This window comes from Furipterus horrens, unplaced genomic scaffold (assembly GCF_987537825.1).
Source record: "Furipterus horrens unplaced genomic scaffold, mFurHor1.1.pri manual_scaffold_5, whole genome shotgun sequence".
Lineage (NCBI taxonomy): Eukaryota > Metazoa > Chordata > Mammalia > Chiroptera > Furipteridae > Furipterus > Furipterus horrens.
In genome coordinates this window covers 102,187,461-102,203,888 of record NW_028327175.1, presented here as the reverse complement: position 1 = coordinate 102,203,888, position 16,428 = coordinate 102,187,461, and the positions used below count along the sequence as shown (strand labels likewise).

The window sequence follows — 16,428 nt, the reverse complement described above, 5'->3', positions numbered from 1 at the left end:
CACCCGGCCTCAGTGTCTGGTTATCCAAGTTATCCAGGCGGCTCCTTGGCATATACCACCAAGACCTGGATCGTCTTTTGCTAGCCAGTGCTGTTTAAGACAGGAATCACATTTACAATAGATAGAGACTGTTGACATGCTCTTTAATTTTTATATCTGGGTATCTTTAATAGAGTTTTTCTCTACTGTTCTCAGGGAAAGGGTATTAAATATGCTAGCCCTTAACTGGTCTTGTTCTAGTAGTGCAAACTGGACTTTCATTAATTTGCTTAAATACCTCCTTTACTAGAGTCCTTGAGGATATGGTAGGAACCATGTTTTATTTGACTTCACAGCTTTATTCAGCAAAATGGTAGTATTGAGACTCAGCTTGAATTCACTTTGACACTAAGTCCCGTGTCAGTTTTTATTTAGCATGTTAATTCCCCAAAGCATTTGGTTCTTCAATCATTTTAATTTTTTTGCTTAAGACATTTAATTCAAGAACTGCAGCCTGGTTTGCAGCCCCAGTTCTCTTCTTGAGATCTCTTCCCTAAGACGTTCAGCTCTGACTATCAGGAATGGAGGAAGGACTTGCCTTCAAGACCCAGCTTAGACAGGCCTGTAAGTAACTTTGGGTTCCTAAAGGGTTCTTCTGTGCACAGATTACTCTTGGGACTTGCCGCCATATTTGGGACATGTACCTCTGGGGTCAGCAAAGCTCAGAGTGGAGGGATTGTCGGGTTTTCCTCGTATCTGGAGTGTGGTTACCATGTTTGCTTTCAGAGCATGGAATCCTGCCTCCTGTCTCCCCAGTGTTCAGCGGTTGTCTCTCCCTTGAATTTCTTCTGGAAGTCAGTGCTACCCTAGCTTTTTCTTTAATTTATCTTTACATTTATTTCATGCCAGCTTTGTCTCAGTTGTTGGGGATACAGAGATGTGAATACAGTTTAACTGCTGTGGTAGTGGGGACATAGTAGAGAGACATTGCAGTGTCAGAATTTTAAGTATAATATTTTGTCTGTAGGAAGTTATACTGGATTTAATGTGAAGAAGAGTTGGCCAGATGCAGGTGAGTTAATGCTTTTTAAGTACAACAGAAGGATCATGATGTGCTGAGGCATGGAGTCAGGAAGTAGCCTAATGCTTTCCTGTGTAGTGTTTTCAGTTTTGTTTACAGTAGTTACCCCTTATCTGTCGGGGATACCTTCCAAGCTCTCCAGTGGATGACTGAAACCACAGATAGTACCGAACTCTTACACGCATATACTATGTTTTTTTCCTATATATACATACCTATGATAAATTTTGATTACTAAATCAGGCACAGAGATTAATAATAACTAGTAATAAAATAGAACAATTAAAACTATACTGTAATAAAAGTTATGTGAAGGTGCTCTCTCTCTCAGAATATCTTATTGTATGTACAGCATGGATACACTGGACAGAGTGATAATTCACGTCCTGAGTGGGGTGGAGTGGGGTGGCATGATGTTTCATCACATACTCAGAATGGTGTGCAATTTAAAACTTATAAATTGTTTATTTCTGCAATTTTCCAGTTAATAGTTTTGGACTATGATTGACAGAGGGTAAGTGAACTACAGAAAGCGAAACTGCAGATAAGTGGTGGTAGTGGTGGGGACGACTCTAATTGGGCATGAATGCTTAGGGCAAAGGAAGGCATATAAACCCACATAGACTGACAAAGACTGGATTTCAGTGGGTTCCGGAGGCTGAACCTAGGAAGTTGAAGATCATACCAAACACTTTGGAGACAGTGGCAGGATTATAAGCAGGATAATAAGATGACCAGATTTTCATGCTATTTAAAATATACTTGTAAGAGTGAGGACAGATTGAAAAAGTGGCAGAGTTGAAGTGGCTTATAGAGATGGTAAGGAGGGGCAGATATCTTGAAAAAAATATAATGAGTAATTTTTGTGACTTAAATGGGCAGTGGGTAAGAGGGAAGAGTCAAAGATGACCCTCCAGGTTCTGGCCTGAATGTTTGGCTCTTAATAAGGTGAGAAGTACAGAGAGAGGAGTGGTTTGTTTGGAGGTATAGTCAGATTGCTTTGGGATGTGTTGTGTGCCAAGTGTGTATGAGCTGTTCATGTGGAGACATCTAGATGGCATTTGGTTACAAAGGTCTGGTAGCTCAACTCACATAGTATGAAAACATGGATTCTTGGTTAAAACTTACAGTAGCAGATAAAATTGTGCATTTTGGATGAGGATGAAAGATGGCACCATGGGAATGCTACAGAGGCAAGCAGAAAAAAAGAAAACCTATAAAGAGGTGGAAAAGGAATAGTCAGAAAGGTAAGAGAATCAGGAAATAATGGTGTGGTGGAAGCCACAAGAATAGATAGTTTTAAGGAGGGATTGATCAGCAATGTCAGACATCACAGAGACAGGACAGCAGGGCAGAGAAGCATCCACTAGAGTTGTCAATGTGGAGGGCACTGGGCCCTTTAACACAACAGTTTTGGGGATCAGCCGGGACAGTAGCTAAAAGTACAGGGAGTTGAGAGATGAAGGGAAGAAAGAAGAGACAATAAAAATAGGCTTGGTTATGAAGTCACCCCACCACCCCAAAACTGGAGTCTGCAGTACGTGTGGATGTATGATTTTACTTCAGTTCTCAGCTCCTTGGGTGTAGGAGCAAGAACTTGCTTGGTTGGTTTGACTCTGCATTGTGTTTTTCAGGGAGCAGCTATGAATGTTTTTGTTCCTTGAAGACTTACAAGGTCCTTTTTGAAACTGGGAACATTTGCAGCATTTCAGAGCCAAGCAGAATAATGACTGTTAGACAAACAAAGTTCCTTCGCTTTAATTGGTTTGTAGACAAGATGTCCATTTATTCAGCTATGTCTTTTCTCTCTTCCTGCTTTTTCTCTGTTTTTTTATATTGTTGGATGATGGTGGTTAAAATAAATAATTTTCTTTTGAGTGAGGGTTGATATTTTCTGACTCAGTTGGGCCTTCAAAACTGCTTGATGATAATTCCTAGTCCCCACACCTGGTCTCTGCAGCTTTTTGTCCTGTTAACTCTCTTCACATCCAGACCTCTCAGATGGTGACTTGACTTCTGCCTCACTGAGAAAACTATCTAAAATGAACTTAATTCCCTCATATTGCCTCCAGTTTGCTTTTTCTTTCCACATTGCTGTGGTCTTGGGAGAGCACACGCTCCTTCACTGAATGAAATTTCAGAATTTTGTTTTTCTAAGGGTCTTTCCCTTAGATACTTCAGCCTTTCCGCATGCTTGTCTCCTGAGGTAGTAAACGTGCTCCAGTCTCCTTTCAGATCCTGCCCTTCTCTGCGACACTGAGCCAAACCAGACCCGCAGCCACCGTGAACAGTAAAGGTCATTATCCAGCAGAGCCAGCCAACCTGCGTAGGTTTCTGAGAATCCAGAGTACCCTTAGACCCTGCTTCCCCTCAGACTCTGCCCTTTACTGACGCTACACCTGCGTACTCACAGCTCTGTCATCTGAGCTTTGCGCGCCCATGGCCTGCCACAGTCAGCTGTTTCTCCTGGCGCCTCACTGTATCTTCCCGTGGCCCAATCTGTGGCTTTGGCCCTTTAGGGTTCACAGTCCCCATGGCTTATTATCCTCTTGTTTCCATCTACCCACCTTGTTCAGCAATGCTGCTGGAAGGAGGGTATGAGGCAGTGCCAGATTGAGAGCTGGGGTACTGCTGGCAGCATTCCTTGTCCACCACCAGATGCCCTCTCAGTGCTGCTCAGCTTGTACTCATGCAGGCAGCTCATGTCCTTGGAACTCCGTGGAAGGGACAGTTCCTCATGGGTGGCTTAGATGGTGACCACACCATCTGGAAAGGAACCAAGGCCACCTCTGTGCCAGGAAAGATGTGCATACTTTCAGCACATCTCATAGTGTAACTGCTTTAGTCACATTAACCTGAAGTTGCAGTTCAGACACCTGTTGTTCAGTGTCTTCAGGTGCCCAAACTGTCAGGCACTTCTCAGACATAATGAGGAACCATGTAATGGGAGAAGTACCTCCTTAAAGCATTCTGAGGTGGGGCAGGTATACATTCATAAAATGAATGTGGAGAAAGCAGCCCTAAGGATCTTTCATTCTCCTGGAGTAATACTGTATCATGCTGGTCTTTGTTTTTAGTAATAAGACATCAAAGTAGCGTTGGAACGAACTTTGATCTTCCTAAGAGTTAAAAGTTGCCAAATTATTCTGATTGGTTTTTATTACTCTCCTTTAAGTATTTGATTTATATCACTTGTTTTAAATGAAACATGTTAGTTGTTTGCCTTTCCCTTTTCTTTCTACCCCACCCTCAGCCCTGGCCTTCCGTTCCCTACCGCCAGTCTTCATTGAATCAGTGGTGCAGGGCAGAAAGCTGGTCACGGCTAACTTCCTTCTCTCTTTGCACTTCTCCCCATTTGCCTTTTTTAACTCTTCTTTCACAAGGATTCTCTGACATCCCTGCTGTGTCAAAGCACAGACCCCTTTTACTTACGCCTTTGCATCCCTTCGGACAAAAGTGGAGGGCGCCCTTTTGGACCTTCCTCATAGGTTATCTCTTTCCATATGGACCAAACCCAAGTTTGCTTTGTTGACAACAAACAAACAAAAACCTCTGAACTTTGTTTGAACCAAGGATACCAACACAAACAGTATTTTGCAAATACTATTTTCATAACAGTTTAAAATATGAGAGGCAGTGAGGAAGATGACGTTAGAGCCAAATTAAGGAGAATTTTCAGCTCAAAAATTGGTTCCCATTTATTATCCAAGTGCCTGGTATAGCCACTCAGGACTCCCAAGAATTCCTCAGCTGGGTTAATGGGATCATATTGTGAATGCCTCACGATAAAATGACTGAAGTCTAGAGAAATCTCATGAGGTTAAGAATATTTTAGGATCCTTAATATTTTGATTTTCACTTTCTGAAATTGGATTTTATTTTATCTTCTAATTTTAGTTTATCTGAATTTTGTGCTCTGTTTATGCGATTTCTGTATCATTAACTGTTATGGAAATTGAAAATTGTATGGTTTCTGTGTACTATGGTGTACTTGGGTGGATTTTTATACTAAAAATGTAGAATAAAGACAGTTTTGAAGATTTGAATAAAGTGATGACATTGCATTATAAAATAAAGTTATTTTCTCCACAATTTTTCCTTGGTCTCCACAGTCCAGTTGTTACTATAGCTGTCATTCCACTGGACGGCTTGCACAGGCTACCAGTGCCCTCTTTTTTCAGCAAATCCAGTGACTTCTGTCAACCTACTTTGCTCTTTTCAGCATTTGACATGGTTGAAAATATCCTCTGTGTGAACTGTTCCTCTCTTGATTTCTCTAACAGCACTTTCCTGGGTTTTCTTTTTCTTTTTTTGCTCCTTTCCATCCTCCTCTGCTGCCTTATCTCCTGGTCCCTTAAATGGAGGTGCTTTGTGCTGTTGTCAGGGCTCCTCACGGGCGCTGCAGTTGGTCTCTGGGCCGTGATATGTACTGGCATGGTCTCATAGCACTCCTTGCTAATGACTCCAGTTCTGGTCTTTTCCTTTAGTTTTAGCCCAAACTAGAACTAAAACTAGACAGCCTGCTTGATAGAATCCTTCTCATTGTGTTCTAAAAGTACCACAAACTCAAATTCATTTCAGTTAATATATTTCGTCCAAACAGGCTAAAAACTTGACAGTGAGCTTTGACTCTTCTCTCTTCTTCGCCCCAGCCCCGCCAAAGCTAGGCACTTGTCAGGTCCCGTTGCCCTGAATATACCTGAGAGTGACCAGGCACATTGTACATGTCTGGACTCTCATTGCCATCCCTGCTGCTGCCGCCCAAGTTCAAGGCTGTTTTCTCTCACCTGGGAATATTACAGTGGCTTTGCCTCCATTTTCTCAGATCTTCCAGAATTGCTTTGGGTATCAGCCTGAGCATGTTAGTCCTTTCCTTGGTTGCTCTCCAGTGTCTACAAAGTAACATCTAGCCTCTTTGTAATCAGGGCCCTTTGTAATCTTGTCCCAGATGTCCTTTTCAAGCTTGTGACCCACCACCTCTCTAGGGTTGGTTTTCTAAAGCTCAGTTAATTTTAGTTCTGGGCATTTACTTGTGCTATTCTTGCCATGACTCCCCATTCTGTATCCTTTCTGCCTAGAAAATCCTTCAGAGCCCAGTGCATGGGTCTTCTTTGTGAAGTCTTCCTCTTCAAGTGTAGAGTAAATGTTTGGGGGATTATGAGGAGAACTTTACTACAACTGCTTTAATAATGACTACCATTTATGGAAAAATTACTGTGTGACAGTCACCGTTATGAACACTAGGAATAGTAGAAGCAGAAGGTTAAGAACATGAGCTTTGATGGTAGACTTCCAGCTCTGCCATTTACTAGCTGTGTACCTTGGGCAAGTTATTTACTCAGTGTCAGTTAAGTCTGATGGTTAAACATGCTTGTCTAATGGAAAGTAAGCAATAAGTGGTAGCTGCTGCCATTACAAATGTAAAATTTTTGTCCCTCTTCATGCATGTTTTACAAATGATGAAACTGAGGCTTAGGGACTCTGGGTAACTTTTACTGCTTCCCCAAATACATAACTGTGGGAATTGTAGCTTTCTCATCCTTTTATTCCATAATATCTTTAAACTCAGTAAGTATTTATTAACTTGAATTTAAAGATGAATCTGGAGCTCCAGGGTGAGATTGAAAGAGAAATTTAGAAATTGTTACTTGCATAGCGGTGGTAATTGAAGCTGTTCTCTTTAAATCCTGTCATCTTTGAGAGTCCATACATTTCAGCCACCCCTTCAGCAGGGAGCTGTGTATTGCCTGTGACAGATGGCAGTTATCTTCAGCCGTTACTTATGTCTTCTGTAAAACTGCTTTTTATGTCTTCCTTCCCCAGCTGGATTGTAAGCTCTTTTGAGGGCAGAAGACTGTACTTTGTACTACTGTGTATTAACTCCTGCCCTCTTAGGGTTGTTTTTGTTTACTCAGATAATAGGTCAAACCTGAGTAACATTTAATCTTAATCTCAAAAAGGAATTCTCAAGCCATGACCAACCAAGATGATTTTGTTAATCTTTACTTTCTATAATTTGAATTAAAACTTTTAAAAAATATTTTCCAAATAAAATTCATTAAACCTGCATCTCTACTATTTTCTTCATTTTTTACAATTCAAGCCTTTATACCCTGTAGGATTCTAACACATATTTGTACCCTTGAGTAAGACTCATTGACATGGGACTCCTATTTCTATTCCCATTCTTTTATTTTACAGTTGAAGAAGCTGAGGGCCATGTTCCAAGTGGTTCTCCCATTTGTTATCTGGCAAACTGCTCTAAACATCTTGGTAAAGAATCAAGATCCTTAGGGGTATGAGAGTTTTAAGTGCTTTGTACTTTTTTTTTTTTTTTGACAGAGCTGAAAAACTTCAGCTGCTGAATCACAGGCCTATGACTGCTGTTGAGATCCAGCTGGTGAGTGAAGGAGGCCTGAACTTGGTGTGGGGTGGGGGTGGGGGTGAGGGGGAGGTTCTGGGTGTGATATGTAGAAAGGGTGATAGAAAGGCTGACAACAGACAAGCCAGGCACTGACATATCTTGAAAAGACTGTCGGATCATTCCATTCTGTAAGTGAGAAGAAACCTCACCAATTTGATCCTAGTTAGTATGGACTTAGGTAAAGTAGAAGACTGGAGGAAATTTAATTCCTACTATAAGGGTCAGGCCTTTGATTTGGTGGCTCTTTGTCTTACCTGATGTCCTTCGTGATTCTGGCCATTGCTTCCCTGTCAGGTTATTGCCAACCCAGATGTTGCTTAAAAACATTACGCTCAACGTGACCCTGGTAGCCCGCCTTCTACACCACTGTCTGGTGCCCTTTCGAAAACCATCAACTTGTTTATCGTATTTCCCTGCATAAAACCATTCAGAGGAGCCTCATCACTTGGAAAGTCTGAATTGCGGTCACAGCATAAAGCTTCAGAATTGTGGGGGGCAGGTGGAGTAGAAAGTTAGAGACGGTGTAAGGGGGGGAGTGTGAAATGAGGTCCCGTGGTGCAGATCCAGCGGTTGCTGTGCCAGCGCACTGTGGCAGCCCCCTTCGGGAGCGCAGAGCAGAGAGCGCCAGTGAGCTACAAATATTAGGCAGGCCCTTTAACCGCCAGTAAAAAACTCCGGAGAATTCATAACTGTTTCCAAAGTCAGTTTTAGAAGTATCTAGCTTTTTACTACTTTCCTTCAGAAAAGTGTGGAAGAAAATGGCCGAAAACACCTATGACTCTTAAGAGTTGTTTAAAAACAAACAAACCAATGAACAAAAAATCCTTTCTTTAAAGGGTCATGGGGTTTTAATTTCTGACTAAAACTTACTGTCTTTATGGTGGTGTTTCTGCCCTTCATAATGTAATCAAAATTAAGTTAGAAAAATTTCCCCCACAAAAGGTGCTTTTCTGGGTATCTGGCCTTCAGGATACATAAAGATTCCTTTTGGAACCCTCTTTATTCTTATGCTTTCAGCTTAGTTGGAGCTTCAACTTAGAAAAGAGAAAAAACAAACAAAACAGCAAGAAACTAATCCTTTTCCCTCTGGGTTAAAGATCACATGTCATGCCTCCTCCAACTTTAATCAGCAACATATGTTATTCATGGCTTCCTGACAGATGGAGGAGAGATGAGGAGGATTAGTGCGGCTCATCCCAGAGCCTGTAGAAAGCTCTGTCGTTACTTGGTAAGATTACCTGCTGTTAAGAGTGCCTGCTGTATGCCAGAGGTGGGGCTAGGGGCTTTATATATGTCACCTTGATGCCCTCACTGTAGTCTTGGCTAGTGAGTGGCTGATTTGGGTCTGTGTGATTCAGAAGTCTTACTGTGTCCCTGCAAACCGCGTGCTCTTGCAGAAAGATGTGTGTGGGATGCCTTCGGTCTATTCGTTCTCTTTTACTTAGTAAACATTGTGTATGTTGTTTCCCAATAGTTGGACCATTTACCAAGGCTTGTAGTAGAATCTCTTCTCACTGGAGTAGGATAAGAAATCAGGCTTTCAGAGTGGAAACTGCAAAGGACTTGAGAATTTCCCCATGTTAACCTTACAACCCTTTATGCCCCCGGGTCCAGAAGTAATCCTTGCATCTAACATTTGTCAGCATTCAGTTTTTGAGGCTGAAGCTTCTCTGTTTCAGGTGTACCTCAGCCATGATTTGTTGTCATCCTCAGACCCAGACCTGCTGTCTGTGCAGCAGTGAGGAAGCCACCCGGCTTCTGTGACTCTGCCATCCCCCCTCTGAGCCTCTTGGTCTGAAGATAGGACAGTGAACCCCTTGATCTCACAGGCCACTATCCTGAACAGCACTATCATCTATGCCTGTTATAATTTAGTGATTAAAATGTCTTGAATTATATAGTTTTATAACTTACAAAACACTATAATGTATTAATTTGGTCCTGACTGTACACAATTATTTTCATTTTATATTAGAGAAAATTGAAATTTACAGAGGTTACGTGAACTGTTCTGGGTCAAATAGCTAAAAGTGTCAGTGACTATTAAATTTTAGAGATATTTGAGGAAAGCAGGAGGTTAGGCCCGGCAGCTTAAAATGAGAAACAACCACTTTTGTAGTTCGTCTGCTCAGTTTGACAGCCCCTGCATATTGATGTGATCTTTGTAGATGATTAGAAACATTTATCATTTATGGTGACCCATCCTCAAATGCTTTGGAATTTTAAATTTCATTTGCCTTTATATTCTGAACAACTTGAAACCTTTGGTATCGGAATGTTGAGATGGTGCTTTGCACTTCTTTACTTCAGCTCTGTTTCTTATGTGTTGGGGAAAAAAGGTGAAGAATAATATAGTTACTATCGTTTACCCTAGTGATCTAAGATGGGTTAGTAAGTTTCTGATTTCTGAAAGTTTCTTTTTGTGTATATTTCATTTCGCTTAATGTGGCTTCGGTTTTCTTTCTGTGACTGGGAATCTTGGGTTGAAAAGAAAAGTTCCTGACTATAATTATGCTTGAGGGTTGTATGATAATCAAAGCTGCTCTTGGCGAATGTGGCAAAATAGAAAGCTCATCAGCCCTTTGCCAAGAACACACCTCGCTGACACCTAATCTTAGTGTTGCATCTGCCAAATCCAGACACTGTGGTGCAAGAAGGTGGCCTGTTGAAGTTCTCTCTGTTTGGTTTTCTAAAAAGGAAGGCCTCTTAGAGGTCATATAACCCAACTCTTTTAAACCAGTGGACTCCAGTCTGCTGTGGTCTCAGAGAGGAAATGATAGAAACCTCCCTGCAGTGGAGAGCATGGTGTTCTAGGAAGAGCTGGGATGCAAGTCAAAAGACCTTGCCCCTGCTTGCTATGAGACCCACATCAAGTTTCCTTGTCACGCTGAGCCTCCACTTACCTGTAAATTTTCCTGACTTCATGGGAAGCATTCTTGAGAAGCTCTGGTGGCAGTGACTCTGGGAAAACCCCTCATAAACTGTGGAGCACTGTACAAATCTTGGTGGGAGGTTGTCACTGTTCTAACAATAGTTCAGCTCTCCTTCACCCTCTTTCCTGAGGCAGGAAACAGTTAGTCATCAACTGCATTTGCCAGTTAATTCATAAACTTGGAGACATTTTTCTCTCAAATGGAGATCATCTTTCCTCAGGGTTAAATCAGATTGGTTTATATCCCTCCTTCCTTTTCCCTCGTTCTTTGGAGGGAATCTGTGTTAGATTTCTGCCTTTTACAGACCCTAATTTTGCATGTCTGACTTAAAAAATGGGCTTTGGGGGATTGTTTCTTCTTCGGTAGAGAAGTTACACTTTATTGAGCCTTTGAGTCTTTAGAAAATGGACATTTTATTTCATAGCATGATGGGAAGTAGCTTCATTGGTTCACCCAGCACAGCATCTTCACCACCCTGGAACACCCAGGATTACTCTCTAGTTGTGGCATCATTTTTGGACTAAGCTAAATGAAGAGACCAATGTTTTGTCAGGAGTTTGCAGTGTGATCTTGGATGTGTCATCTGACCTCTTTGGTTTCTGTACCGTTATTTGTAAAATAAGGCAGTAGACTGATTTCAGTATTATAAACCTAGCCTGTTCATCTTTCTTCACTTAGATCTGCTGGGATTTCTTTCTAGAATTCCTTTTGGTCGTAGTTGCCAGATGTCAGAGACTGCTGTGAGAAATGCCATAGGATAGGACACTGGACACCTTTAGCTAATGCCATGAAGTGAATCTGGTTAAACTTGACAGCCTGCGTACTTTTAAAAGGAGGGTTGACTGTGTATTATGTTTGTGTTCATTAACATATTGAGAATTAGAGGTGAAGCTAAGAAAACTGGCTCATGATTGTGGGTATCATCTGTGTGTTCAGATTTCTAGGACCATGTCAGAAACCAGGCTTTCAGTAGACCTTTGGTGAGGCAGTGTGCGATTGTTTTCCAGCCGTCACTCATCAGACTTCTGTTCTGCATTCTCAGGAGGTGACTAAGGCAAGCGGTGTGTGTTCAAGTTGGGTAGGCCTGGCTTGGAATTCTAGGTTTGCCTCTTCGCCAGGATTGTTGTGAGGATCAAAAGAAATAATGGATATGAAGTGTAAGGTGCAGTACCAGGCACATAAGCTCCCTAAAGAGTTGTTAGTGGTGGGGTTAATGAGGATTAGAAAAAATATTTAAACCATATGGCACATAGTGGGCAGTCATCAAATGAGTTGTTGTTACAATTTATAAGTTACAGATGAACTTGTGAAATACACAAGTATATAAAGCACCATTTCACTCCCCAGAGGTGAGTTTTCTTTGCATCTATGGCATATTCACATATGTATATAGGGTTTTCTTTTTCTTTAAAGAAAAATGCTAACCTGTAACTGTTTTTTCCCTGACCCATTTTGAGCAGTTGCACTGGGTTGCCCTGAAATTTGAGCTAGCTTCTCCTTCCTGTGGAGCAAAGATGGGGAGGACCTAGTGACCTGAGGTGGCTCAGGAGCCAGGCCCTGAGCTCTGTGCTAAGAGGCTGGGCTGGGGCTGGGACCAACATGGGGTCTCCCAACCTACAAGGCTCATTCGTAACCCCTGGAGGCTTTTCTTTCCTTCTGCAGATGGTGGAAGAAAGTGAAGAACGACTCACAGAGGAGCAGATCGAAGCGCTCCTCCACACTGTCACAAGCATTCTGCCTGCAGGACCAGACGCTGAGCAGCAGAAAAGTACCAACTATGAAGTGACAATGGATGAAGAGGACTCAGCATAGAAGAGTACAGCTGGCCCGAGCGTCTCACGAAGCTGAAAGGCCCAGCAGCCGTTTTTCAGACATAGAAAATTGTTTAGTTTTACCCTCTACCCCAACAGACCTAATTTCATGGTTAGTTGGGTGAATCACAAAAAATAAGCCTTTCTCAAAAATAAGCTAAAAAATACTTTGCCTCCAGGAGAAGAAACATGGTGAAGACAGGCTGAGGTTGTAGGGCAGAGAGCTAAAGAGGGGAGGACAGAGTCAAAGAGGACAATGACTGTGGAACCCTCTGTGGTACAAATATTTCTCCTGAGGCCATTGCCACAGCTGTGGGAAGGGCTTTTAACACAGCTAGTGAAATACTTGCATTGCCTTTGATGGTCTGCGTCCTACTCATTCGTTTCATCTACTTCCCTAGGAACTTCCCAAGCAGGGGCATAAGAAGTGAGTTATGAGAATCTAGTGAGCTGGCTAAAAACTCCCAGAGCAGCTCTAGTTTAAATGAGCCGCTGAACTTGGCTCACCTTAGAGGAATCTGCCCCAAACACAGCAGAGGTAAGACAAGAACAAGACTGGTCAACCGTGCTCAGGTCTAAAGGCCCTTGTCCTCTAATGGCCTGGGCTTTGTCTGCAGGCTCACCGTTTAGTCTTAAATGTTTCGGCACAGCTCATTCCAGTTGAAAAGAGGCAGGGCAAACTGAATGACTAGCAACAGAAATGCAGTGTTGGTCGCCTGAGGACCCTCACAGTTTTTCCCTGAGCAGGTGCCTCCTGTTAAAACCAGGTGAGCTTCATTTGCACAACGAGTAGATTATTTACATCTTTAAAAAGGGCACAATTATGTACCCCTTTTCATAGACAATACGTAAGAACTAGAGGTTGATTAATAAGAATTTGAATTTATTGGCTATTCAGGGTTGTTTCTATTTTTAAAAATTTTAAATATTAAGATAATTACTGTGTGAAGAGCTTATTAATATTCAAGCATTGGAGAGTTTAGTACCTCCAGATACGTGGTTGCCTTTGGTCCTCGGAATGTTGAAAAAAAGTCTTAATTTCTCACGCTTGGCACCCTATTTGAGGAAGAAAATGCCCATAGACATTAATTTTCCAAATTGGCACTTGTTTTGTTGTGAGAGTGCATATTTTCAGTGCTGCTATTAACTGGATTACTTCCCACTCCCTTGTGATTTCCAGGTTTTCATTTTCTCTACCTCCTCCTCAGATCAAGGGAAATCTGCTCCAGCAACACTAAAATTAACAGGACATTTATTTTTAAATCTTTCTTGAGTATTAGGAATTTTACCAGGGGCTGTTGGTTTATTAGTCAAGGTGTACATATGCCGGTGTATTATTGTTTCATCTTAACCCGAGTGTGTTAGATTTTTTACTTGATGGTTTAGGACTTAATCCATTTAATAATAAATTGTTTCCAGGTAACTGCCAACTTATGTTATTTTTATAAATCTTTGAAGTTTGTTTTTCTGTGTCTAGGAGGAAATGAAATGAAATCTGACTTAAAGTTTAAAATGTATGATTTCTTAAAAAATTTAGTGTACTTAGATCTAAATTCTGTGTTGGAATTCAGGAAGATTTTTAGTTTTTATATTTGGGATCTGAGTGTAGCCTCATTTTCTGATTAAAGCACACAGGCTCTGGAATACTCACCTTTCATCAGAAGCATATTTTGTGTAATATTCCTGTCAAATTAATAAACATTTGCAAAAAAAAAAAGTCATAATTTACACAAGAAGCTCAACCAGGAGCTTTAAATTTTATATCCTTCTAAATGGTTTCAGTTTTTGACCATGTGATTGTTTTATTCTTTAAAACGAAAAGAAGTATTGTTACCAAACAGCAGTTGGGGTCCTGCTGTCTGCTGCCACCGTCTAGGCAAAATTCCAGAGGCAAAGGTTTGTTGATAAAGGAAAAGAGTCTTTATTCAAAAGCTTCACAATTTTGGAATAACAGCTTTCCACATGAATTAGTCACTTAGGTACCCTGGCTGGTTTGGCTCAGTGGATTGAGTGTCGGCCTGCGAGCTAAGTGTCTCTGGTTCGATCTTCCAGTCAGGGCACATCAGAGAAGGAAAACTCTGACTCCAAAAAACCTCCACTGCCTTGCGGCATACCTCTTCAGGGGAAAGGCTAAGGGAGTAAACCCCGACAGAAAATCCAGAGCCGGAGTCCCTAAGGCGGTTTGACGTTGTAGTCAACACCGGCAACTCCTGCGGCGCACCTGAAGCCAAGCTGTATTGACTCCGTCTTTCCCTTGGACCCTTCAGCTGTGAAGAGAGGGGGGGTCTGCTGCATCGGCAACAGCAGACCCTCCATATCACCCTGCCCAGGCTCTGTAGCTTCAGCTTCACTGGAGAGGACACTCCAGCGTCATCGCAAGATGTCAATTCAACACGGGAGGAGACAGATACCGTGTCACTCCTGAGTCAGACTGCACAACCATTCTCGGCGGTGCAGATAGACTCTTAAGAAGCTACACCATCGTCTCTCGAGACGGACGGCTGCCGACGGAGTCACTTAGGCCTATCAATTAAGGCTAAACTCTTAACACCTGAGTTCTATCAGCTCCCTGTTTTTATCTATTTCTGTAGGCTAGTTTACGAACTAAAACAACATAATATACAAAAGCTACACAACTTTGGAGGAAAGGTAGTCTTCTGCCTGGGACCCTGTTTCCTCCAGGACACCCAAAGAAGAATAACCCAGCCACCCTCTGCCAGGCCAGCCTGACCCTAGGCTGAGCCTGGAGTTGCTTCCCATCCAAAATATGATTCATTGGGAAATGCAGGCAGCTGCAGCATCACCGGTGAGGCATCCTCGAGGAAGAGACAGCCAGCCAGAGAACCAAAAAGAGCCCTTTTTAAATTTCAGATCTTCTAGCCCATAATTCCATGTGCTCTGGAGGCATTCAGCTTCTCAGCCAATCCCATCCTAGACTGTTTACTGTTGCCGTGGCAAACTCCACAGCCCCTCCCTACTTCTCCCCAGTGATCTGGTCAGAGTTCTCTGTATCAGTAGTATGTCCATTTGCATGTTGTTCTTGACCTCTGTAAAATTTATTGAATGTGTAGTTGACTGTTAACTCTTGTCCCAAACATGGAGGCTGAAGCCCAGTTCGGTCACTGGAGGAGGGGCAGCACTGAGGGAACCTGGGACAGGCTCTGAAACATGGAAAGAGAAAAACCTTGAGATGTCCTAATTCATCACCAGGGCCAGAGAATGGGAAAGAGAGAAGGGAGGGTAATCAGTAAATAGAGCCAAGCCAGCAACGACTGTTCATATTCCTGAATGTGAGACAGGATAGTAAGAAGCTGGGAAAACTCTTAGGCAAGTGGAATAGGGAAACAGACAAGAAAATTAAATAAGGCCAAACAGTTGGAGCAATTTACAGCCAGCTGGGTAATTGCAAGACCTTATTGCCTCTTACCAAGGACACTTGAGAACAAATGTTTTATACCTCTCCTCCCCAGCCAGAGAATACATAGCCTCCCTGCCCGCAAACCATGGGTGACCCCAAAAGAGAGGAATGCTAACGCCAAGGAAGTGATAACACCAGAACAAAGGGAGCCAGTTTGGAAAGAAGCTGTGCGACTCTCCCAAGAAAAACAGCATGCCTGCACATCTGTGCTCCCCATAGGAACTTCCCCCTCCCAAATTCCCACGTTTCCCCTACAAAAACTTCACTTCTAAAAGTTCAAGGTAAGGTGAATGTTAGGGTTTTAACCTGCCGCTTCTCAGACTGCTAGCCTCTGATATTAATAAAAGTGCAATAATACTCCAATCCCTGTCTCTGCTTTTTGGCGGAGCGATGACAGGCAGCTAAGTCTTTTTCTACCCTGAAACCAATTTAACACCATTCATGTAAGCTGATTATTTCTCAGTAAACTATATACTGGATCACATATCCTGAAAAAAAAAATCAACCTTATTTACACAATGAACAAAGGAAAAAAAGGAAGCAAAACTGCCTAGAGATGCTTTTATAATTTTTAAAAATAAAAGTATAATTCATATACCATAAAATTTACCATTTAAAAATGTACCATTCAGTGGTTTTGAGCATTATCACAATGTTGTACAACCATCAGCACTACCTAATTCCAGAATGTTTTCAATCACTGCATAATAGAGAGCAGTTACATCCATTCCCATTTCTTCATAGCCTCTGGCAACCATTAACTTAATATTATTTTTCATGGA

General features: G+C 42.0%; 1 protein-coding gene across 1 annotated transcript in view; it reads left to right on the top strand.

Moving 5' to 3' along the window:
- Window positions 1-13,651, top strand: part of CRCP (CGRP receptor component) — a 43,792-nt gene extending 30,141 nt beyond the window's left edge. The window contains exons 5-6 of the mRNA XM_090276928.1: window positions 7,403-7,460; window positions 12,080-13,651. Coding sequence (XP_090133054.1) covers window positions 7,403-7,460; window positions 12,080-12,229 — 208 coding nt within the window. The 3' untranslated portion in view covers window positions 12,230-13,651. The remainder of the gene's footprint in view (window positions 1-7,402; window positions 7,461-12,079) is intronic.
- Window positions 13,652-16,428: the final 2,777 nt, after the last annotated feature.